This window comes from Cynoglossus semilaevis, chromosome 10 (assembly GCF_000523025.1).
Source record: "Cynoglossus semilaevis isolate Cse_v1.0 chromosome 10, Cse_v1.0, whole genome shotgun sequence".
NCBI classification, from domain to species: Eukaryota; Metazoa; Chordata; class Actinopteri; order Pleuronectiformes; family Cynoglossidae; genus Cynoglossus; species Cynoglossus semilaevis.
Genome location: NC_024316.1, coordinates 10,426,013 through 10,450,360, shown reverse-complemented (window position 1 = coordinate 10,450,360; position 24,348 = coordinate 10,426,013). Strand labels below are relative to the sequence as shown.

The following is a 24,348-nucleotide window of genomic DNA, read 5'->3' as shown; positions in this document are numbered from 1 at the left end:
CTATTCAGTTATTTGTAGCCTTTTCTTTTGTCATGCTGTCGAACAATTGGACTTTCTGTATGCTGCTTGAACTGAAAGGTACATAACAGTTAGATGTGTGTTTCACACCAGCTTGTTTTTGGGTTCTTGACAATATTATTGGGTGTTTCCCATCTGAGAAAAGGTGATGGCTGTGTGAAAGAATAATTTCACAAATTAATTTGTTGAGGTTTATTCAAGTTCATTTTGACAGCCCCAGTTTCTCAACATCCTTGTGTCCATTTTTACCAAGTACACGTGCAGTACTGATTACTTCTCTGTCTACAGTGAACCACATTCTCCCCTTTGTAGACCTGTTTCCTAAAATAAAAAATCTTGTTTAACGACCATTAAAGTTGAAGAGCACCAAAGCAGGGTGACCTAGAATAAAACAAATGCACTACATGTTTTTTTACCCTTAAATCCACTTTTAAGCTCCAGTTCAATTTGCAGCCTGGATAGAAACACACTCACACCTTCGATGCTCACACAGGTTCAAAACATCTTCCCTCACTTTCTGATAAGGTGTTGATTGTGCCTGATGGTGCAAACCAACTGCGAACATCTCTTGTTCCATACATAGCTACCCCACATGCACATGTAATTCCACTTGGTTCAAATGCTTTATTTACCTCCATTGGATCCAGGAGCTCTCCGTTCTTCAGCCAGCGATACGACGGCTTGGGTTTGGCACTGGCTTTACAGTCCCACACCAGTGTGTCATCAATGGTCTTCTGCACATCCTGAGGTTTGTCAGTGAAGTGTGGCGCAGCTGAAAGGTCAAAAAGCACATATGGTAAATTTAATGCCGCACAAATGCTGCAGTATTAGCAGCATCCAGTGTCTTTTCAGTAAATCAATAAAGCATCCAGGCGGGCAATTAGTTCATTAGGAGGCTTCCAAAGGCCTTAATCATAAATCCACTTCTAATTAACACAAACTGACCTCTATATAACTGCTCAGATGAGCTGGTCAGAGGGGAGGATCAAAAACGCGTGTATGCAACTGTTTACTACGAGGTTGAAGGTTAAAAATCCAGCTGGCTGATGTCGTACAACATACCGCAGCCACATTTAGACGCATCAATGTAGAGACTTTACAATAACTACAATATGTAACATTCTGTGTTTTTTTTAAGAAAATAAAGCCATTAGCAATGCAAAAATATAACAGAAAACCTTCCATGGAATATGCCGCTGTATTTATGATAGCTTTCCTGCTGCCATATAAATGACTAGCACCTTATCTCCAGCGACTGTGTAATAAGATTTATGGTCCATGTGAAGCACCCACATAAATACAGGATGCTCTGCCACGGTCAGGGGGAAATTAGGTAGTTAGTCTATCTGCTTACCAAGGTGTGTAATAATTTTAATACATACTACAACATTTTTTTTTCTAATTCAAACATCGTTTTACCTTATCTGCCTCCCTGCAGTTGAGAATACAGTCACAGATGGAAACATATCTCCGGTAAAATCTATGTCATGAATTTCTGAGCGAGGCAGAGTGGGACTGGAACAAGTGGGTTTTTATAGGGAGAAAACAGCTTCTCCTATCACTAGATAATCGTGAGGTTGGAGTTGTGAAGTTTTTACAAGACCTCAGAAAACTCCCAGATCGAAAACTGTACTAATCTTTTTGTACTCCAATCGAAAGTTCAGGTTTCATGTTAGCAAACGTGCTGTCTTTTTAAGGCTAAATAGCTTAAAGGCTAACTGGTTTAAGCACTGTATGCCATAAATGTGTTTTGTTATGTATAGTTGTAAAAGGTCCAGTATGTCCAAAATATATAAAAACACCTGAAATCAAATGGTTCAGTGACACTGCCCTCTGTCAGTATTTTCTCCTTTCTCAGCTACCACAGGTGGCAGTATTGGACCTCACGGTTAAAATGCTGCTATCAAACAAGCATTAACTTATTGTGAGGAAGGGTTGCAGTTGAAACTTGTGAAAACTGTAAAGAAGGAAATGTGTGTGGGTGATATATGGCATAACATTTTTTGCAAGGTTGCGTGATTGAATATTCGCAGATTACCACGGTGGCCCTTGCAATATTGGTTATTAAGTTAAATGCAGAGGAAAAGACGTTGATCAATCTTCTTCTTGTATTCTTATTAGTGAGGATTAATTAAAAACTCATAACTCAGGAGCGTGTTAGCACCTCCTGCAGGAAAGAAGGCTGAGCTAGGCTGCATTTTAACAGAAGAATTACAAGGTTAAAAAAAATGAAACTGTCTCCAATTACAAACTGTGATTGAGGAGTGACAGAGCATCACAAACATCCTCCATTGAGACGCCACGCTTAAAGGTCCTTCAGGGACCAGACATAGAAACAAAGAAATTACTGCTGGTAATTTCCCCGCAAAGTCAGTGTGATCATATGTGAGCTCCTTCAGACACGGTCAAGTGCTTAACTATGATCTGATTTCATAATCCCCTGGAACTATAGAAGGACAATTAAGTAGGAAATCGAAAGAGAAGTCAACCCTTATTGTTCCTGTGGCCACATTGGTCGGGTGTCGTGAACACCATATCCCTTTATTGATTCTTCTATTCTGCTACAGAGTTGATGGATGTCCCACAACCTCCTGTCTATGGCAGTTTAAAATGAGATTACAGATTTTTATCACCTGGCAGCCATTCAGTCTGTGGGGCTTTGTGATAAGACAAGACCTAAATCTTACAAAGGCGGATGATAGACACGGCTCCAGAATGTGTAAAACCACGCAGCCTAGTGCGAATTAAGTTGTTGAGAAGCTTAAATTAAAAGTGACTCTGACATGATCATATTATTTTTCACTTTTACTCTCGAGTATAAAGTCTCTTCTCTGTATCATTAACAGGTGCTTCCTGTTTTAGCCGAGCATAACGCGTTTAATTCCGAGCCGAGCTACAGTTGTGAACATTTCATCTTTACCCACAGGTGCTAAAGAAAAAAACCTCTATTATCATATCAAAGACCTCCTCCTTCACGGGGAAGAAAAATCTGAATCTGATGATTTCAATCAGCCACAGCCCCGCAGGGCCTTGTGGGCAGATTTCATCAATGCATAAACTGCGAAAATAATGGAGAGACAGACCATAAAAATCCTTCATCAAAGGCCATTAAAGCTCCCTCAGAATATGGGCCATAAGTCCAGTGTTTGTGACGGAAAAATCACCTCTCTCTGAAAGGTGGCATAAATCTGCGTGCACAGCGGACCCTGCTGGCCGCTGGCACAAAACAAAGAGCTTGTCAGGAGAAAAACTAGGGTTAATAGCTTAATTTACTACCACATTGCACACATTCCTCCATATGATGCCGTTATATATTACTTCTTATAAAAGCTACAGATTGCATGACAACAAATAAAACATTTTCGTTAGACCCGCACAAAGCTGGCACACCGTCAGGAAAGATCCAATCGGACTGAGCTGAAGTGAAACTTTCAGGCCGTGAATCAACGGATGGAAGACTGATGTTGTCAGGGATATGAAATGTGAAATAAGGGGAGTAATAAATCACCGTTGGTGTAACCATCGTTCAACTCACCATAGAAAGATAGCTTTCCTTGAACTGAGTTTCTCCCTCTGCTGTTCTCCGCCACACACTCATATATCCCAGAATCCTCCTGCTGGAAGTACGGGATTTCCAAAATTCCACTGGCTTTATTAATGTCAACCTTCCTGCCAAAAGAGGCTCCGTCCAGTCTTCTCCAGCTGATGGTTGGCACAGGACTGGGAGTGTGACAATAAAGCAGGCACACAATGTTCATTAAAATGAAAAAAAAAAACAACTCACTGTAAAGTGTCTGTGAAGGAAAACAATCAAAAATGTTTGCACAGTTCATCAACACTGACTTCTTAGAGAATTATAAAAATCAAGTCTCCATCCACCAATCACCAAGCAGCACAAACTGGCAAAGTAAACAAAGAACAGCCTGTTTATGGCCAGAAAAATAAAACACATACTTCCCAAGTGCAAAACATTCCAGTGTGACAGTAGTGCTCTTAGCGACAGGGACAACTTCAGGGAACTGAACCTCGATTTTTGGCTCGTATTCACCCATCACACCTGGAGACGGGAAAAAAAGAGTCCGAAAAGTTTAACAGGGCCTGAAAAGGTCACGGCAGAAGAAGAATGTCAAAACAAAATACAGGTATTTTACAGGGTAAAAAGTGATACTGTGTACTGTGGTGGTGTTATCGTACCATCATGGCGTAGCACTAAAGGAGTTGGTGGTCCTTGAACGCTGCTTTTAGTGACCGTGTTAGTGACCACACACGTGTAGTTGCCTACGTCAGAAGGTTCCACTTTGGCGATGTACAGGTTGCCGTTCTTCTGGGACACAAACCGCCGCGTGTCCTCGATGATAAACGATGGATACTGGTTGAAAATCCACGTGAAGGACAGCTCTAGAAATGACATTAGATTTAATGAATGTGAGACCAGAATATAGAGTATCAAAACTGTATTTAAACAAGGCAACATTTATATTCACATACTGATAAGTTCTAATCTCCTCAGGTCTGAGTGGGATAAAAATAAAGAGGCCACCTGATTGGTTATATACTGTGAATAAGCTGCAACCTTGGATAGGAGCGAAAATACAACAAAAACTCATATTTGAATTGGTTGTACTTAAAACCTAATTAATTACGATTTATATCCGTACAACATAAACTAATTTAAAACTTGAACTCACTCTGTAAGAGTTGGAATGAAAACAGCTTCAACACTGGGTCGCATTACTTTCACTTGAATACATTCTTAAATAGTTTGGAAACTGAGGACGCAATTTTTATATTTTTGTATATGTAATGACTGACCATTCCTAGTGTATTGAATATTTCAGTGATGACTCAATGTGATTATCACTGAGATTGTACTAGAGTAGATCCTTAGATCTGGACTGCAAATGGTTTGAATAAATGTCCATATTGTCTTGTGCTAATGAACTCGTCCACGTGATGAAGGGGTTAAATTATTGTACATTATGGGATTAAATTACAATACTTTTCATGTGTCTGGCAACACTGGGTAGAAATCATTTTATTTTAGCGTTTGAAGATAAACTTTTTTTTTTTTTTGTCTCTTAGTCTGTAAATAATGTTCAAACAAATAATAAAAAAAATACAAAAATAATAATGGTTATCAGATTATAATATTATTTAAATAAATTAACTATTATTTAAAAATTCATTTTCAGCAAATGCACCAACTTTTGCTGAAACCGTATGTGATGAATTACTGTACCATTCTGTAGGTAGGAAAGTTTCTCGCCTGCAGTAGAATTGTTTATCCCTTAAACAGGACGCCTGTCTCAGGGACAGGATGATAAAAAAGGGAGGACAGCTAAACAAGACCGTGGACAATTAAAGACATGTTACTTTATAGACTGCAGAGGCAGCAAACAGGACGCTCCAACTCACAGATCAGGCCTAATAGTGCAGTGGAGTGTGAAACTGGGGTTTGAACACTACATTAAAATGTTTGCTTTCCAGGAATATGTGCTTGAATGTATATGAGTGTCCGCTGCCGCCGCCGCCATCGTCCCTCATCCATTTAAATTGGTCTTGTCATTGGCAAAAGTCCAAACTGTGATTAACTTCTCTAGTTTTCCTGCCAGAGTTTTCTGTGATACAGAAAAAAGCGTTGCATTCCACTGCGACAGTGTGATTCAATTATGTCCTGTCGTCTTCCCGCTGTTATTTCTTACATCTTAATTGTTTCATAGAATTTACTATTTTATTAAATAAGAACTTATTCACAAAGACAGACTGTATATAAAACAAATCAATACCAGCAGATAAACACATCTCTTCATCACCGACGTGAAGCAGCCGAGCTTTAAATATAAACCAGAGGCTGAAACTGATAACACATTAGAGAACAAACGTTTATTTTGCCTAACTTTTTGCCAACTCTACCACAGCTCAGGTTACTGTTGTGACACCAAGTCTGGAATTTATCATCCATTGAATCAAGTTGGGGCCAAAGACTCCCAGTACTATCAACCAGACAGAGTTCAGTCAGAGAAGCTTTGCACTAACAATCAGCAGCATTATAAAAAGTAGCGTTGGTGTGGTGACATATTGACATAAGAATAGATTGCCCTGGACCATATTGCATCCCTGTCCCAGAAGCAATCTTGGCCGCTGGTAGAAACTTGTCTTAGCGATGACTCGGCACTACTACAGTGAGGGGAATAATTGAGATGTGAGTTAGACGTTCATCTCCTGACTCAGTATTCTTTGCATCTGCCCTTTAATGGACACGAGGCTGTGTCGACTTTGACATATTACTGCAAACCCTGCAAGTCATGACATAAAGTCACACGGAATCTGGAAAATGAATGATGTGTCCTTGTGATTATCCACCAAAATAAAGCAAAAAAAAAAGAAAAACCCAGTACCAATGCTGGAATTTGCATACTTTTTAAAGGATGCATAAAATGGACTAATAATGATTTATAAACTTACTTTATTTTCTGAATTACTTTAAATAGCTGATAATAACTCACGGCCACTGATAGATTTACTCTGACAAAAAAGGAATTGTGACATTTTGAAAAGTAAGCTTCTTCACTTTGGGGCTGACAGGTTGATAAAGAAATCAATATTTCTCCCACAGTACAGCGATGGCTTTGGAAAGTGCTGGAAATGCCAGGATGTAAATTCATTTAACACTTTTTCAAAGATGAAACCTCTGCACAGTTACACGGTTCAAGCATCTAAATATATTTACCGTCTTTATTTCATAGGTAAGATACAAAAAAAGAAACTGTTTTATAGCTAGAAATGTGACGGTTATTGATAATTCTATTATTGAACACCCACTGTTCATTTCTACTCCACTTTGATTTGTTTGTCCCACTAATGTTAACAATATATTTGCTGAACCAGTCTCTTGAACAAGGGATTCAGGGAAATCCTTGCCAAAACAACTAGTCTAGGAAGTATAAAAATAATGTATATTTTTCTTCTAAATAACTGTTTTGTCTCCAGTGTGATGTCAATCACAAGTAAAAAAAACACCATTAGGTAATCAGCTTTTTAAAATCTTTTAAAAAGGGCAGTTACATGAGTAGTCATGATTAATCACCCTTCATTTCCTTCACAATTAATCATGAATAATCGTGATCAATTTACAGCTACTGCTGTTATTAATCTTTGTCTTAATATATAATGCTTTGACAGCTCCAATAAAAATGCAAAAAAAAGTTCTTAACAGTAATCTACATTAGCGATAACTTCCACCTTCAGACCATAAGCGATGCAAACACAGTAGCATTCATTAGTTATGACAAACTGACTACATCGTACACACTGCAGTACAAATCAAGCAAGTATTACCTATGAATTTGGTCACTTTCTCGTGAAACCGATTTTACAAGCTCTGCTAAAAAGTTTGACACCTGCGCTCCAGTTAAAGAGGACCAGACATCATGGTGTGTGGCTGTTAGCATAGCACTATAATCAACAGTATCAGTGACTGTGGACTGTACCATCGTTGAATCATGCCGATCACATCAACGTGTCACTGGATGAATGTTTTTGTTTATAAAACACAGCCAGGCTGAATTTAGTCCATTTACAAACATTGAAGCTAATCAAATGGAGCTAATGCATAGATTAACATAGAGCTCTTCAGACACAGGTTGCACGATTATAGACTGTTAATGTTGATGGAACCAAATATTAAACTTCACAGTCAGTTTCTGTGTAAAGGTCTTGAAAGTTATGGAGCATATTTTTTTTTAATGGAATACAATAAAAAAAAACCCAGTTGTTGTGATGGCTCTAGTATCACTAACACTCCCTTATTTCACTTTACACTGTACAAAGGTTAAGGAGCCATAATAGGGAACGCGGTCTATTGGAGCTTCAGTGTGATCTACACACAGCAGAACGGCTGTAATGTTCTCCTTCCCTCAAATAATACATTACAACGCTCATGCTGTCAGGGTTATTTATATTTAATGTCTGTTTTGAAACAATACCTTCCAAAAGTACGGGGCACAGGAGACAGTAGCAACAGCAAATAAGAGGTTACCAAATGGTTATTTAAAGATTTATGGTAGGAAACGGGAAGCTGGAAATTGGAAGCGGAAAGCACCATTGGCCGCGCCTGATGACTCGACTTGAGAGCGTCCTGTAGATGGGCCATAATGGAATAATGCAATCATGAGCGACAGTGAGTGGCAGATTTTCATTGTGGTTCCATTTAGCCTGTGCATAATGAACAGGCCGCATCAATTCCTCCTTAATGATCAGAGAGGAGGGAAGAGAAATGGAACATGACGGGCCAAGGACAACCTGGATCCGGAGCGGCTTTCTGTACAAATTACGTTTTACATAAAATAAAAAGTCCTCGCTGTTGACTGAGTTGGAGATCTTCTGTTGCCTGGACACTAACGTCCATATACCAGAGTCAAACTTTTGTATTCCTAAGATGCAACAAGTTCCTTTTATGAAATGGTTTTGGTCACAGCACAGAAGTCTCTGCAGGCTCTACTTATACTGTTCCCAGCCAGTGAGCAGCCAGTGTTTTGGAGGAGAGGGCACTGCATAGAGAACAAGTGATTTCAGCCTTGAGTAAATCTAAAAGGCCGACTGCCATTAGTGAAGGAGGTCAGGATGCATTAGGTCTGGGATGAACCACAGTCCCTCATCCGCTCTCACAGCTAAGGACTACAGTACATTAAATGCAAACACAGGAGTGGACATTAAGAGGACACGGCTGGACCTTCTTTTGGAAACATGACAATGTTTTGTTATCCCTCACAGGCCCGCGGGCTGCACCAAACTACTTCCTGCAGCTGCCGTGTGAGTGCAGAGGCATCGCTGACATGAAATAGAGGCATCTTTAGTCACTAATGGGGTAATTAAATTCTTTGCAGGGGAGATGAGGCAGAGCTGTGTCTTAGGCTGCTGAACATGAATGTCTCCTGTCTGTCACACTTGATGGTTTCATGTCTCTCAGCCTTCACTCATTGTGAGAGTCCATTCAGACGCTTGTCATCGTCACGAACGGAACTTTCTCCTTCCCACAAAGATTCAGGCCATGTGTTGTTGCTATGATACTTTAAGAATTTTTTGTTTTTTACCATGAATCATAAATAAACAACTTCAATCTGACAGCTGTAACGAGCACATTATAAATCTAATTTGGTTAATTTGTGTCAAAAAGACCTTGTTATTTAATCACTGGATAATTTTCTACAAAATATTATGACAAATGTGGTCGCTACATTTTTAACAGGGATATGAAGGACTAAAAATGTTTTGTGATCGTCTTTGCTCATTTGTACATGAGCTGAAAACGTGTGGACAAAATCTGTGGTGCTTTTAGAAACCAAACTAATATATTTTTAAAAATGTTAAAATAATTTTAGGCAATTTTAATTTTAATAACTTTTTTTGCTTCAAATTCACCTTCACTTTTATCTCAGATGTTTCACTCTGCTATTTATTAAGGAAATAAATTAACTTAATCTCTTTCAATCTGTGTGAATTTAAATAAAATGATTTAATAAATACTCATTATAAATACTTAAATACTATAAGCCCAAGATCTTTCATGTTGATACCTCTGAGTAAAACACAAGTAAAGAAAAAATAAAGTAAAAGTAAAGTTAAAAAAAAAAAAAATATATATAGCACCTAATGTACCTGATGTGTTTTCTCTGCACACTAGATAATGTGAATAGATGAGCCTATGGAAGAATCACGTCGGTGTGATTATAATTATTGTCTCTGTTCAGGAACAGGTGCAGAAAATCCTTCGTGTTGGACTGTGTTTGACAGATATGGGCCAGGTGTAATTTAGGAGTGCCGACTGCAACTACTGCGCTACTTTTTTAGCCTCCTTGTAACAGATAGTATAGAAGATGAGTGCGAATAACAAATAAATAAATACATCAATGGATACTTGCCTCGAAAACAAGAACATAAAGTCCTGGAATTTATCTGCGACATTTTAGTCCAGTTTTCTGCGAGTGCACTGATTAATAACCATATTTGGAGGTTGATTTCTGTTAAAATATGCAAGATCTGAGTCACAACAAACAAAGTGAAGTCTTGAAAAGCGCCATAAAAACTGGGGCAATCTTATAAAAAAAATGTGTTTATAGAGGGAGAAGTTGCATTGATATCCTCAGCTCCCCTCGCTGCATCAAACTAAAAGGAGAGCACGGGGCAAAGAGCAGAGACTCCCTGCTGATTTAAACCATCTGCTTGTTAAAATAACACATGCACGAAGGCAGCGGAAATCCTGTTCAAGGAGGCTAAATGAAGTAACAGGGATTACAAGGTATGGGCGTGAGGTCCTGGATTAGTCTGTTCATTCATGACTAGATGTACATCAGTGTGTAATGGGCAGCTGTGATTCTCACAGATCCAGGTCTAACAAGTCACTGTCACTTCATCATTGTTCTCATATCGTGGCGTGTGACAGTTTGACAACCTGCCATGTGTTTTTATGTACTGTACGTGCCTTTACAATTAGAGAGTGCAATTACAGCTAACGTTAAACTATTTAACTTCAAATATATTTCTGTACTGCTACTTATCAGCTCTCAGCTCACAGTAGATGGACAGACAGAGAGATGGATGGATGGTGGATGAATGGATAAAAACTTGTAATGTTAGCAATAGTTATTGGATACAAAATGGAAATATATATATATATATATATATATATATATAAAGAGAGAGAGAGAGAGCGAGAGCGCATACAAAAGATCCACACAGAGAAATGAAGAACTGGACAGAAAATGACTTAGTGAGCAGACAATGAGCAAAGAGCAGTTTTGTAACTCCCTCTTAAAGACTGCAGAATTATTCCAAAGAATTGTATCAATGAACTAAAAGCACCAAAAGCACTCGGTTCCTTGATTTTTGGACGGAGTTTATCAACTATAGCAAAGCTGTTTTCAAAGAACTGCAGTGAAGTTCTGCAGTAAACAACCTGTTGATCTTGTCAAATATCTTGTGTACAATTGTCTTCTATTTGTCTTGTACTCACTGTGTGTGAGTGTCCACCAGTACGAATGTGGATCGTGAAATTTTCATGATCTGTATGTGGGAGAAGTCCATCAATGTGAACCCATTACACTAATAGATGTCTGACCCACCCCGAGTTGGGCCACTCCCAGAGTAGCTGCCCTAACACAAAGGAATCCGTCTTCCTCTTTAAGACATAGCCCCTCAGCAGCAGACAGTGCATTATGCATTCAAGCAGGAGGACAGTATAATGCAAAGTGTATGGTACAGCTGCAGCGCGGCTTCTCTGGCTCAACTGTTGTTGTTTCCTGTGAATAATGAACAAACCATTGCATTCAGATGGCAGTATGTGCTGCATTCAGAATATTTTTGGACATTGTCAGGACACCGCTACTACAGCAAAACAACCCTGACAATTCTGCTGTTTTACTTTTTGGCTGGCGTCTATGTGAGCTGGCATTTGGACACCTTGCACTGGGGGATGTGTCTTAAAAAGCCGTTACACTACGAGGCTGCCAAATTTAAGCATATGGCTCATTGTGCCAGCTTTTCCTGTCAACACGAGGTGAGGTGTCTCATTAAAACATACGCCGAACAAAATACGACAAATGTGAGCCTACTCCTAGGTTTACTAGTGATTATGAGATTTAAAAAACAGCCCTAATAACCGCTCTGTTTGCAGCCAGCAAGCTGCTTAGAAACACTTTGTGTAGTTATAGTGACAAAACTTAAAACACGAGGAAATAATGAGTTCAATCCTGTTATGTAAATACAGTTTAACACTGAGAAAAGGAAGAAAAAAACCCGCAAAAAGTTCTAAAGGGAATAAAAAACTTGCTTCTAACGTTTTTACATCAACAAAACCTTCTTGCTTTAGCACAATGACATCTTTAGTTTTGAATAGTATTATTTTAGAAAACTTGGCTGAGTCAATTTTATTTTACTTTTTTTTTTTACTTTATTGCAAGCTACAGTGGCTGGTAATGGAATTACAAGTTGTGAAATGTTTAAAAAAAATAGGGACAAATTATATTTTTTTAAAAACTATTTTACATTATTGAAAATGAAATGATATGTTTACAAATGATTTGTTCATCAATGAATGTCTTTATAAATCGACAACAGACAGGACGGCCTAATGAAACAAAAACGTTCACTACTAGGTCAAAAACAAGCTGGAAATAAACCAAAGACTGAACCCACTGAAGACATTTTTAATGTTTTTTTAAATTTAATGAGGGTTTTCTGAGTCGTGTGTGTGTGTGTGTGAGTGGCTGTTTGTGTGTGTTTATTTACGTTGTATTAGGCACATAAAGTGTTGACTTTATTCAGGTTTTTTTATCCTGCGCTGTTGTTTTATTTCTGAAAAGCTCAGCATGGAACTGGAGTTGCTAATTAGCCTAGCGCTACCAGCTCTGTACGCAGAACTCCAGATGAACTTAATGCACACTCTGTCTAACTGCCATTGTCACTGACAGATTTTTTTTTAACTTTGACATGCTAAAAGCCAAACACCATTGGCAAAAGAATAAATGAACTAATTGTTTTTCACCAATTTACATTTTTAGGCAAACAAAGACAACATTTGGAAGACAAATTTTAATTTCCAGAACTGTTTTACATTTTGTTTAAAAAAAGATATATTCTTTAAAACATACTGAGTTTGAAAACACAATAGTCATTGTGTTTATGCTAACAGTCCACTGCACAGTAGTCCATTAATACTGATTTATTTGTTTATATGTATCATAAATATTATTCCTTTAACTGCTTACCGTTTAATTTAAACATAATAAAAAAGTAATCTTATTCCGAGGTTCGTCTGCACCAGTCTTCTCAGATATTACCAACTCAGCCCAGAGTTTTCGGCCACCTCACAAAGTGATGGTAGCTGTAATCCCATATATAGCCTTTATGTACTTTTAGCACCAGCACTTACAATAAGATCAGTATCACTACACTCTTTAACAGCGATCCTTACAAATAATGAGTGTGTGTTGCTCTGGTGTTATATCTTTAGCTTCACAGACTGTTGGAGCAAAAACCCAATTTGAGACCCCTGTGTAGAAGTTAATAGCACCGCTTGCTAACTCCTTTTGATAACGTCACGGTAGCAAAGGGCTAATCTGAGGCAAACAAAGCACCTTCACAGAGAAGCTCCATTACTCAGCCTGGCAGAGGCCCAGCTGCAGACAGACTCTCCACCCTGCATGCCAACGTTTTTTTTCCCCCTGTGCCCCACAAAAATTTAGGCTGGCAGACCCAGAGTGCTGCTAAGTAAAAATGACTCACTGCACTGATCAACAACAAGACAACAAAAACCAGGAGATGACGTCTACGTCATCCACATAAACAGAGGCTGGATGATGAACTACAGAGAGACGTCCTGTGCATGTTTGTTTAATGCAGTTAATGATACTAGACCTCACGCTGCATGACCGACCGCTGACCCAGTGAAAAATAACCCAACGTCTGACTGATGGGAAATAAACTGCAGAGCAAGCACCAATCACATTAAAGTTATATAATAAGCTTAAATTTAATCATTTACAGCTTCCACTGTTTTCTATTTGTTAAATTAATCCATTCCGTTTGACTAAGGCAAAATAAAGGTGGAAAAAATGAAAAAATTGGGAAAAAGACATAAGATATGTCTTTTTCACAATTTTTGTGATTTTTTACTTTTTTATTTGAGATCCAGCAGAACCAACAACTAGTAAGTACAAGTACAAATAAATCGATATAGAAAAAAGAAAATAATAAATAAGAACAATCTATAAAGAAAGAACAAAATTAGAGTATGGATTAAATGTACTGTTTTTACACCTGTGTTGGAGGTGTACAGCCCCACTTAGAAGGTGCTCAGTACTACCCAGTTTTGTAGGAAAAATATTCCCAAAGAGGAGAGATGGAGCAGGGAACCACTTGTAAAGAAATTATATAAAAAGGTATTTAAAAAAAAAAATAAAAAAAATGTAAATTGTATCTGGTTATTTTAAAGTGTAACTAAGATAGTGAAATAACACTGAGTTCCATATATTCATGTTTTTATTTAAAAATGTGCAACATATAGTGGGTAGAGTGCCTTCTGCCATTTATACAGTAAACACACCTTGTCAACTGACACCAATGTCAGCATCAACACAGTCTGTCATGCATAATAATCATACTGTGGCAGCTACCATACATTGAGTATGAGTTGTGTAAATATGGATGTTTAAACTTAAGGAAATAATGGGGCTAAATATATATGATAGGGATCATTTATAGCGTTTATTTGTCAAGAAACGTCTGATAACATGATTTAACGCATGGTAGAATGACACACAACACAGAGTGTTATTTTCACATGCTGTGAAATCTTAAAACACCATCTCATGTATTTACTGACACTTCTCCATATTTTTATATTTCCATCATTTGGCTGGGTCAAAAAAAAACCAAATGTGGAACACACACATCTACCTGCTGCCTTCTAGCATCTGAGGGAAAAACTTACCTCCAGAGTGAGGGGGAGGGCCACACAGCAGGACCACTCCCTGACCTTCACGGACCCTCACTGGACTCCTTCTCTGTGTCTTGAAGTTGTCCAGATCTGTCAAAAAAATAAAATAAAAACAGGAACAATGAAAACAGAATTCTGATCTGTCTTTCTGACGGACAAGATAAAACATAAGTCACGTCTGAGGCTGGTCCAGAGGTTCTCACACTGTGGCTCCTGAGCCCCATGTGGCTCCTTAGCATTAGGGTGATATTTAACATTTCTACTGTAAATGGACCAAATTCACCAGACTCTGCTTTTAAAACACAAAACATCTAGAAATAAGAATGAATGTTTTGTGATAGACATCTACTACTATCAAATAGGGACAGTGTTATATGTCACATTACAACACAACATAGTGTTGCTGTCATCTTCTACCCAAACCAATGATGACAATTGTAGTAGCAGTGCAGGAGCAGAGTTCTAATTTGTTATAATGTAGTAGTCGGTGGTGTTTTTACTTAGGTATAATGGGTAAAAAACATGAAAATACCCAATTTGCGTAATTTGATTACATTTTGTAATATGACAACAGTATTTTTAAAAACATTAAACAGCCCTTTAAAGGCAGAAATGCACTGAACTGAAACGGTTCAAATGACAACAATGTCTCTTTTGGAATTGGAAGTTTCAGACGCCAGAGCTCATCAGTAATTTCATATTTGACACAAACCAGAGTTTACCCAGAGATATGATGCAGAAGTCATGCTTGTGCACGAAACCCTGGCGCTCCGTTTGCATAAATGCAAACAAGGCAAAGTAAAACCCAGGAAAACTTGAGAGCGAGGCAGAAAGCAATTCCTCAAGTATAAGTCACACTTGAGTGATTTTAATTGGAACTGCGCATTGTTATCACTTTCTGTGTTTCATCCACCGCACACAGACCGGCAACAATTAAATGACAAAGACTGAAACATAATTTGTATGGGGACCGATTACGTGTTGACAACGTCTGAAAGAAAGAAAATAGAGAGAGCGGTCCTTGAAGACTCTGCCTTTTCTCGCCTGCCCGCTGCTCAGAGATATCACAGGCGGCTCAGCCAAATAACCTGCTGCCGCATGAAGACATAATCAAGGCTGCATTCAAAAAAGTAAATACTGCCAAAATGACAGACTCTGACAGACAGGAACTGTGGGGTGACCTTTGGTCTGACAAATTCAAAAACCTGTTCTTGACACGAACCTTCAGTTACAAAGAGCCTTTGTTTGTTTGTCTCTGCCTTATTGATTTTGTTGGAGGCTCCTGTAATTTCACAAAAATAATTAGAAGCTTTCATATTTGGTGCAGACAGATCAAGCCGATGCTTCAGTGGCCGATTCCAAACGTATGGCTGATCAATGAGTAATAACATACAGCTTCTCCGGCAGATTTGGTCCAGTTTTGCTCCCAGTGGAACAGACAAATGCCTATAAATCTGTCTGGAGCTGATGGAACTCCAGAGAAAATGTGAGAGAAACCATCAATTCACCATTATGATGTTTAATGCTGTGTGTGACAGCGATCTTCACGGGTGCAATCAATACCATGTCGTGATGCTCTTAATCACAGTATAGATTAAAAACTCAATCAAAACACTCAGCTGAGCTTTCCTCGCTAAAGTTCAATTTTAATTAAAATTGAAACATGGGCACATCATAGCTCGGAGAAATAAATAAACCTGCACCTACTTAACACAAGCAGACAGAAATAAAATGATCTTTCTCCCAGGATGCTTCATCCAAATGTACTGTTTTTTCTTTAATCATCTGTTTTTTACGATTCACAAAATTAAAAACTATAATTATATTTATAATTAAAAAAATAACATAATAATAATAAATTGTTATTATTGTTGCTATATTTACAGGCGTGCCCACACTTTTCAAATGACCAAGTTAAAGTCATCAACATACAGTACATTAATATATATTTACTCATATAACTTCAATATACTATATATACTTATATACCCTATATGTTGGGATGCTGATTAAATACATGCAGCTCAGTGTGATTTAATTCTCACAGTATGCAGTCAATACTACACACTTTAAAATTATATTTATATTCAATTGTTTCTTGTTTGATTTGCTTATGATCTACCAGCAATCCCTTTGTGAGCCACTCATGGACCTCAATCTACATATTGCCCCCCCCCCTCTCTAGCACTACTGGGTGGCTCCTATGAAAAGTCTTCCTTTTTATGGACTTCTATTTTTACAAGCCTGATAGCAGTGTGGACGTGTTCATAAAAAAGACCAGTGGTGTACATCATCTGTGGACAACTGGTGTCTGTACCAATGATAAATTCCAGAGTGAACCAAAGTGATGGTCTGACAGGCCGAGCTCTGCCTGCAGCACAACTGTGCTGTAAGTAAAAAGCTGTTGTTTCACTCCTTCACCTGCCACCGTACACTGCACTGCCTATAAGAGTACAATGAAGTACAACAGCTCTGGCAGGAGTCTGACATCACATTTTATATGGCACAGATTCTTAAGGTGTTGAACCAAGTGTTTTAGTTCAAATTCTACACACAGTTCTCATCATATACAGTACTATGATATTGTTCAGACAGGTACGTTAGCCCCCTGCTGGAGATAACACAGAATATGAGAATATAATTCAGACCAAAAGAATCACTTAAACTTGGTACAGATTTAGGGTTTTGATTCTTATTATAATTGCCACCATCATCAGACGCCAGTGTTAACAGTCACTTAAAGCAGTGTGGGGCGGGCCCCAGTGCTGGGGAACGGAGACATGACAAGTGGGGGCAAATAGGAGGACATTTTGCAAGGTGCAAGTGACGATGGCACAACACACATTTTTAGTGTTTATTGCACTCACATTAATTTTGTTTTTATCATCAGCCTCACTGTGGCATATAAGTAAATACGGATGCTACTCATGGTAGCATATTTGTCAATCTTTTGTCAATCATTGTAATCACTTTGTCAACATTATTTCATTATTTTCCACTAAGCTTCACGTCGTCGAGCTTAATTATCCATGTCTGCCTTTTTAGTTTCGTCAATTCTTTCCATTAGATCTTCAAAAAAGTATTTCTTTGCTCTTAGTCACCGAATCAAAGCTCCTACTGTTTAACTCAACGATAAGCACCTGCAACAAATGTCTGTGTTTGGTTGCAGGTGTGTGAACAAAGCTGCGTCTGCAAAGCTGTATATCACAGGAACAGACATTCTGTCCCGATTGGGTGGTTTTGTTCCAATATCCCTTTCTGTCAGCAGGCACTATAAACAAAACAAAGACTTAGACTGAACTTTTTTTTGTACCAAACCAACCTCACGGAGTAGAAAATAGCAGAGCGGCTCCACTCACACAGAGAGTGAAACTCTCCTGATTAATATTCCTTGAGAGTATTGTGAGGCACAAATGAGCTAGACACACTAAAAGCCAACAATGCCTGACAACCCAAGCTGTTCTGCACCCTGCAGATCAGCTTATCAGGCCTATCATGGTTCTACACCTCCATGTGCTTCTCCGCGGCCAGGACCAGACTACTTTGAGTGTTTTCACAGCCATGAAATTGGATGAAAATTTGCATTTATTTGGGCCTGCTGCTCCCGTGTGACCCATTTTTGGCAATGAAAGGCAATTTCACAAAGGGTGTAAAATTATCCCAAAATTATCCCAAAGTCTGACATAAGGGACGCCTAGTAATGTGGTCACATTTGATGACCACTAACACACAAAAGGAATACAACTGTATTAATAATTAATAAGATTAGTATGATTATAATTGTGTTAAATTAATTATATTTGTCATAATAATTATATATAGTACTATATATTATATTTATTATTATTTTTGTGTTTTAAATAAATCATTTAAAACACAAAAATAATACACATCACATTTTTAACTTCCTGTAATCTCCACTAAATGTTATTTTACATCTAAAACAAAATTTAAATCAAACAGTATTTCAGAGTTAATTCGCACCAAGACTGATTCACAACTTAATTAAAACACTAAGACTTAATGCAGAAAAACGGGCGACCAAAATATACACTCCTAGTAATAATGATTATAATAATGGACACATGATTAACACTCAGTCTGTGCCTCACTACCGCCCATTTATCCCAATGTCACCTCTGTCCCATACTCTTAGTTGTCAGTATAAAACTTGCTTTGTAACTTTTAATTAACCTAATGTTTTTAAATGGGTTGACATTCCCTGTTTTTTTTATTTTTTTTTATTTTCTTGACAGAGAGAGCATCGATATCTCAATCTATAATCATTGTTACGGTCAAAATAAAGTCATGCTAAAGTCACATTTACTTTGAACTAATATATATAATGAATCTGCCTCAGGCTGCAATGTCGGGCGCAAGTTAAAAAAGGCATGGACATTTTTTCTTTTTTGTATTGAAAAAATATTGAAGGGACGGAACTGAACAGTGAATTTTGTGTATTGCTGCACCCCTTATATAAATATGTATGATGTTTTTGTTTACCTGGCTTCTTAAAGCACAGACAGACGTTTCTTTTTTGAGACATTGTGCATCGGATCCTCGGAATTACTGACACATGACATTTAAGACGTGATAAGCATCAAAGCAGGGGTAGTTCTCAAGTAGCCCCACCACAGGTTTCTCCTGACAACTGCAGCACTGTTGTGAAGCATTCAGTAAAACGACCCCCTCCCAACCCCCACCCCCGTATGTTTGTGTGCGTGTGTGATGATTTGAAACCCAGATTGAGCACTTCGCATCACAGAACTGATGGCAAATGTCATTGTCCCTTTTCTTAGATGGTTTCCAGCCTCAAAAAGACCTCACTTCTACCTCAGGCTACAACAAAGTCTGGAGTGTATGGAGCTAATGAAAATGACGAGAGAGGGAGAGAGAGAGAGAGAGAGAGAGATTGTGCAAAGTAATTATGCAGATAAGAAAGTTCAGTTGAATCAGAGTCGTATGAGGTGCAATTATAGGCGGAGGTATCATGAGCACTGAAGTTACAAGAGAGTCACATCCTGCATTTCTGTCATAAATACAGCAATTTCACCCTTCATTACACACCGTGTTGCCCTTGTGGCTCAATAAACGTCACAGCATAGGCTGCAGCATGTTACCTCAACGTGACAAGCATCCAATACACTTTATATTACAGGCCCTGAAAATCTATTGTGTAACGTTTCATCTTGTAGCAGTGCAAAATCCTTTCACTCAGGGCAAAAAATATCTCTGGGAGATTAGGAAACCTAATCTGGCCTGATAACCAACTAGATTATTCCTTGCAGCAGTCCCACCAGGCAGACGGAACCTTTTTAAATATTTAAGTCTTCATTGTCAACAGGATCAAGAACCTCGTACTTGCAGAGGTTTAATCTCAGACCAGATGGGAGGAGAAACTGTTATATTATCCATCTTTAAGAGGATTTAAATGTAGGCTATCTGGACTAAGCTCATGTGTTTTCATGCCATGGAAATGTAATAGTATGGGATCATCATGGACGGACGCAAAACTGAGATACCAATCTTCAGCTGTGTGAACTATCACATGTCAGTTGGTATTTATAAAAGAATACATTTAGAGTTCTACGAGAATGTGTAACGATGACAATTACGGCACCTGTATCCGTACGCAATACACACGTTCAATCAAGATAATTTGTGTCAGGGGTAACCATGGTAACGCTGTGGAAAGAATTAAAAATCAAATTAAAAATAAATAAATAAATAACCACAACTCTGATGTGTCTACACAAGTCATCCGACGACCGTTTCCAGCGACTTTACATTAATTAGCAGTTAGCACGGACTAGCCTCCTGAGGCGAGAGGAAGTGATTCCTTCAGGTCTGCTGTTGGGAACACGCGTCCCATAAAAGCTGCAGTAACGGTCGGGAAAGGCAGATGAATAAAGGGAGGAAACGTGTCGTCATTGTTAAGTAGAAGTGGCCTATCACACTAGTGAGACATAGAACATCAAACAGTATGATCTGATCGTGGATATGACTGGTACCAGCAAATATATATGCAAATCGAATTCCCCTTATTTATGAGAAGCACATACCAGACGGAGGAGCTGAGAGAGGCTGTGTCAGAACAGAAGGATGAGAGGTATCAGGCACGCTGCACTTAACATCCTTCTCTATCATTTTTTCTTTTTTATATTACAGAGCCGTGTTAGCTTTGTAGTTAAGTCTGACCTGTAAACAGATGACAAAAAGTCTTCTCACGTTTCATTTCGAGTTATGAACCAAACCATGGCTTCCCGTACCGTTACGGCCCTAACGACAATGACTTGGTCTGCATTAGTTTTCTGCAGCGGTGCAAAAACACATTAACGTAGATCCATGGATTCTTTCACTGATGCTCCTTACCTTGGTTTTTGTCTCATGAAGTCATTAAAAGACAGATTAGGGATCATGGCCCTTGGTGTCAAATTGAGCTACTCTGAGTGTGTTACAAATGAGCGGATAAATGTCTGCTCCTCAGATGAATTATTCCCCTGACCTGAGACCCGCTCAATCAAACTGCACACTTAATTAAGTTAAACCGAGCGCAATAAATAAGACGTATGACACATCAGCACTGACGCCTGCCCTCATTCATTGACAAAAGCAGCAGGTTGAGGTCTGCAAATAAAAGGATGGATGAAACCAATCAGTCTGACATACAGTTTAAGTCAAGGCGCATAAACTAATTGGAAATGTGAATATGATCAACAGCCAGGCTCGCCGCCCAGGTCCCAGTTGGCCCAAAATGTTGAAGAATTGTTTGCTTCTCTTGTGACAAGGCAGCACCAACTAGTGGTGAGATGGATACCTCTGGTGCTCCCAGTGCCAAGGATCATCCCTGCTACTGTTATAGCGAAGAAACAGACGTCAGAATTCAATCTCGCTGCACCATCTGTTCACAGATTTAAGAGCTGTCATTTGACACAGGCTGCCCATCAGAGTGGAGGCCTCAAGTTCACCTTGCCATCAGAGACGCCTTAGACTCGGGTCTTATAAAACGTGATGGATGAAGGCTGTAAAGCATCGACTTCACGGGGTCCATCAAGGCCCACCGCACAATCACAGAATCTTCATTATGAGGCTGTGGAGATGTGTGAAGTGTGAAACCTTCACAGAGTGTAAACAAGAGCGGCGAAAGTTTTAATCAGGCTTAAAGGAAAGAGAGCAGCTGACTTGTTTACTCAAACAGATACATCGGCTCGCTCCTTGTTTGAGGTTTCAGAGGATCAGACAACAAGCAACAATTCTGAAAGAATCCCCTCGTGTCAGTGTATTTTTGGCAAATAAACATTGTTATGGTTAAAAGAAACTTTTAAAACTATAAACTGAACAAAACTCTGAACCTGAGGAACGGTGACAGAATAATTAAGGTCAATGATAAACCAAAAGAAACACATACACCAAAACAACATGATAACTGTGAGACACGGCGGAAGCACGACTCCCCCCTCCCTGCTCCTGGCCTATTGTACTGGTTTGATTCCTGCCTTGTACTCCTGGTACTTCTACTACTTCTTCTTTCTAAAAAGATGAACAATGTGAAATAAAGGAACATTTCAGAGGAAGAAGCTGTAGATAACGGAGGCATGAATGTATTTTTTACTTTCAAATTTGAATTTAGTGAGGAGGATTTGGTTGTTGATTTGGCAGATGTTGAAAGTGAAGGTTGCCATGACCCCCAGAATATCTAGAGATTACAATGAAATGGAATCCTCCTAGATTTGGAACCAATGATCTTTTTTTATGGAAAAAAAACACAAGAGTGTATATATCGTCTTGTTTCAGGTCAGCAGCCAAGGTCACTGTGGTCGCACACAATGTAATAGACTTATATCTCTGCTAAGTCAATAAGACATGAGTCTGGAAAACTCACGACCCCCAATCTCCCCGACTCCCCCAACAACTCTCTCTCCCTGAAACTTCAAACAGCAGTGGGAACTTCCGAAAATGTGTATTGATTTAAATGTTTTTTTTTATATTTAAGAAAGAGGTGACAGTTCATTTAAAATATGAAGCCACAAATAAAAACTAAACCATAGATTTGATCAAATTATTTAACTCCGTCTTCGCGGTCATCTTGCAGTGTCTTCATCTACAGTGAGGCTGCCCTTGTCCTCTAAAGCAGAAGTGACAGAAGTGAAAAGTACATGACTGGAGAGCAGCATTAGCTTAGCAATGCCTATGAAGTATTTAAAAATCTCTGATGTATAATTATTAGAGGGAATTATTAAGTTTCATTTCAGTAGCCGTTCATTGGTGTTTCCTGATGTCCACTGAAGTATTGTTGGTCCAGTGTGACTTTGATTAACACTTCGAAGACTGAGCTAAGGCTCCACATAACATATCAATGTAAAACAAATTTCGATCAAATTACAGGACTTGAATTGTAGGTAAAGTAACGTAGCACCTGTGTCGTCAACTCATGACTCACTGCCATCAAATTACATTTACAGCAGCCCCTTAGGGTGAAACAGGGAAGTACATGCTTTTTATTTCTAAACACTTTTTGCAGATTTATATTGTAAACTTACAGCCTTCAATTCCCATGGCACTGACAACAACAACTGATGTTTTCCACTGTTTCTGTAAAGCACTGTTTGCCTTGAAGCCCTTTTAAGAGAGTTTGAGATAAGTGCGTCAGACAGTTTGACTTACAGGCTACATGCAGACTGGCCTCTCGACTGACGATGGTGCCGAAGGAGTTTGATGCCAGACACTGATAGATGCCAACGTCTTCCTCTTTGTTCAGATGGCTGATGTGCAAGTTTCCTCCCACCAGTGAGTAACGTGATCCTGGTCTTAGCAGGATGAACGAGTCGTTTTGTTTCCACCTTCAAAACACAAACACAGTACCAAAACCTTTGAACATGTGTCATGAAACAGGGACTGAACAACAACACACAACGTGCACATTTAAATAAATTAAAGTTTGTTTTTTTATTGCTTCACCTGCTGTTTTTAATTCAAATCTTCACAGTACAATAACTTGGTAATGTTCAGAACACCAAAATTCAAACAAGTTGCATACCTTTGAGCAACAGGGAGCTAACACACTGCTCACTGTTAAAACCTCTTTGATGGATTAATACAGCAACTGTCTGTACGTACTGCAGCTGATGTTTCACATTTCAGAAGACCCCGCTGCACTGATGATGTCAGATCCACCAAAAATCAGCGGGACAACAAAAACATCATAAGGAGTTAGGCCTTTTGCAACACTTTAAAAAGACACAAAAACGTCGACTATTGTTTTTTTTTAAATCATAACTCTTTGAAGGCGGTCCAGGCGTTGCTGATGTTTCAGTGTATCTGCATTGTTAACCACAAGAAATAAGAAAAATAACGACTACAAACACAAACAGAGAAAAAAAAGATCTTTGCCGGAGATGAGTCTCCAAAAATAAAGAAATTGGGGACTGTAGTCTGAGTGCTAGCTCTTGGTCTTAATTAGATTTTCACTGCTCATGAAAACACCAGGCTTGATTTCTTTTTCTTTTTTCGTGCTATGTTCCTTCAGCTTTTGTCCATAAAATAAAAAAAAAAAAAACAAAGAGAAAAGCAGACAGGCCTGTGGATGTAATAAAAGAGGATGAATGTGGCAGAGTGATGCACTACAGCAGATTGGCTGATTGGTTCGGATTGATTTAAAGATTTGGTCATGTGTTACAGCTAAGGCTGTATCAAGGACTCCAGATGAGACAAATCACAGGGCGACAACATGGAGCACAGTCTCCGTGCGGCAGCAATGGTTACGCAGCGTAAGACAAATTAACTTGTCCTTGGTGCCGCTGGAATGGAGAGAGAAGTCACTCGGCATATGGCGTCCA

At 38.7% G+C, this 24,348-nt stretch overlaps 1 protein-coding gene across 1 annotated transcript in view; it reads right to left on the bottom strand.

Annotated features, from left to right (window-relative positions):
• The window catches only part of cntn3a.1 (contactin 3a, tandem duplicate 1), a 76,948-nt gene that overhangs the window by 28,703 nt on the left and 23,897 nt on the right, over positions 1 to 24,348 (bottom strand). Inside the window, exons 4-9 of the mRNA XM_008318694.3 lie at positions 23,177 to 23,352; positions 14,507 to 14,602; positions 4,213 to 4,416; positions 3,973 to 4,075; positions 3,554 to 3,738; positions 651 to 790 (exon numbers count right to left, since the gene is read on the bottom strand). Coding sequence (XP_008316916.1) covers positions 651 to 790; positions 3,554 to 3,738; positions 3,973 to 4,075; positions 4,213 to 4,416; positions 14,507 to 14,602; positions 23,177 to 23,352 — 904 coding nt within the window. The remainder of the gene's footprint in view (positions 1 to 650; positions 791 to 3,553; positions 3,739 to 3,972; positions 4,076 to 4,212; positions 4,417 to 14,506; positions 14,603 to 23,176; positions 23,353 to 24,348) is intronic.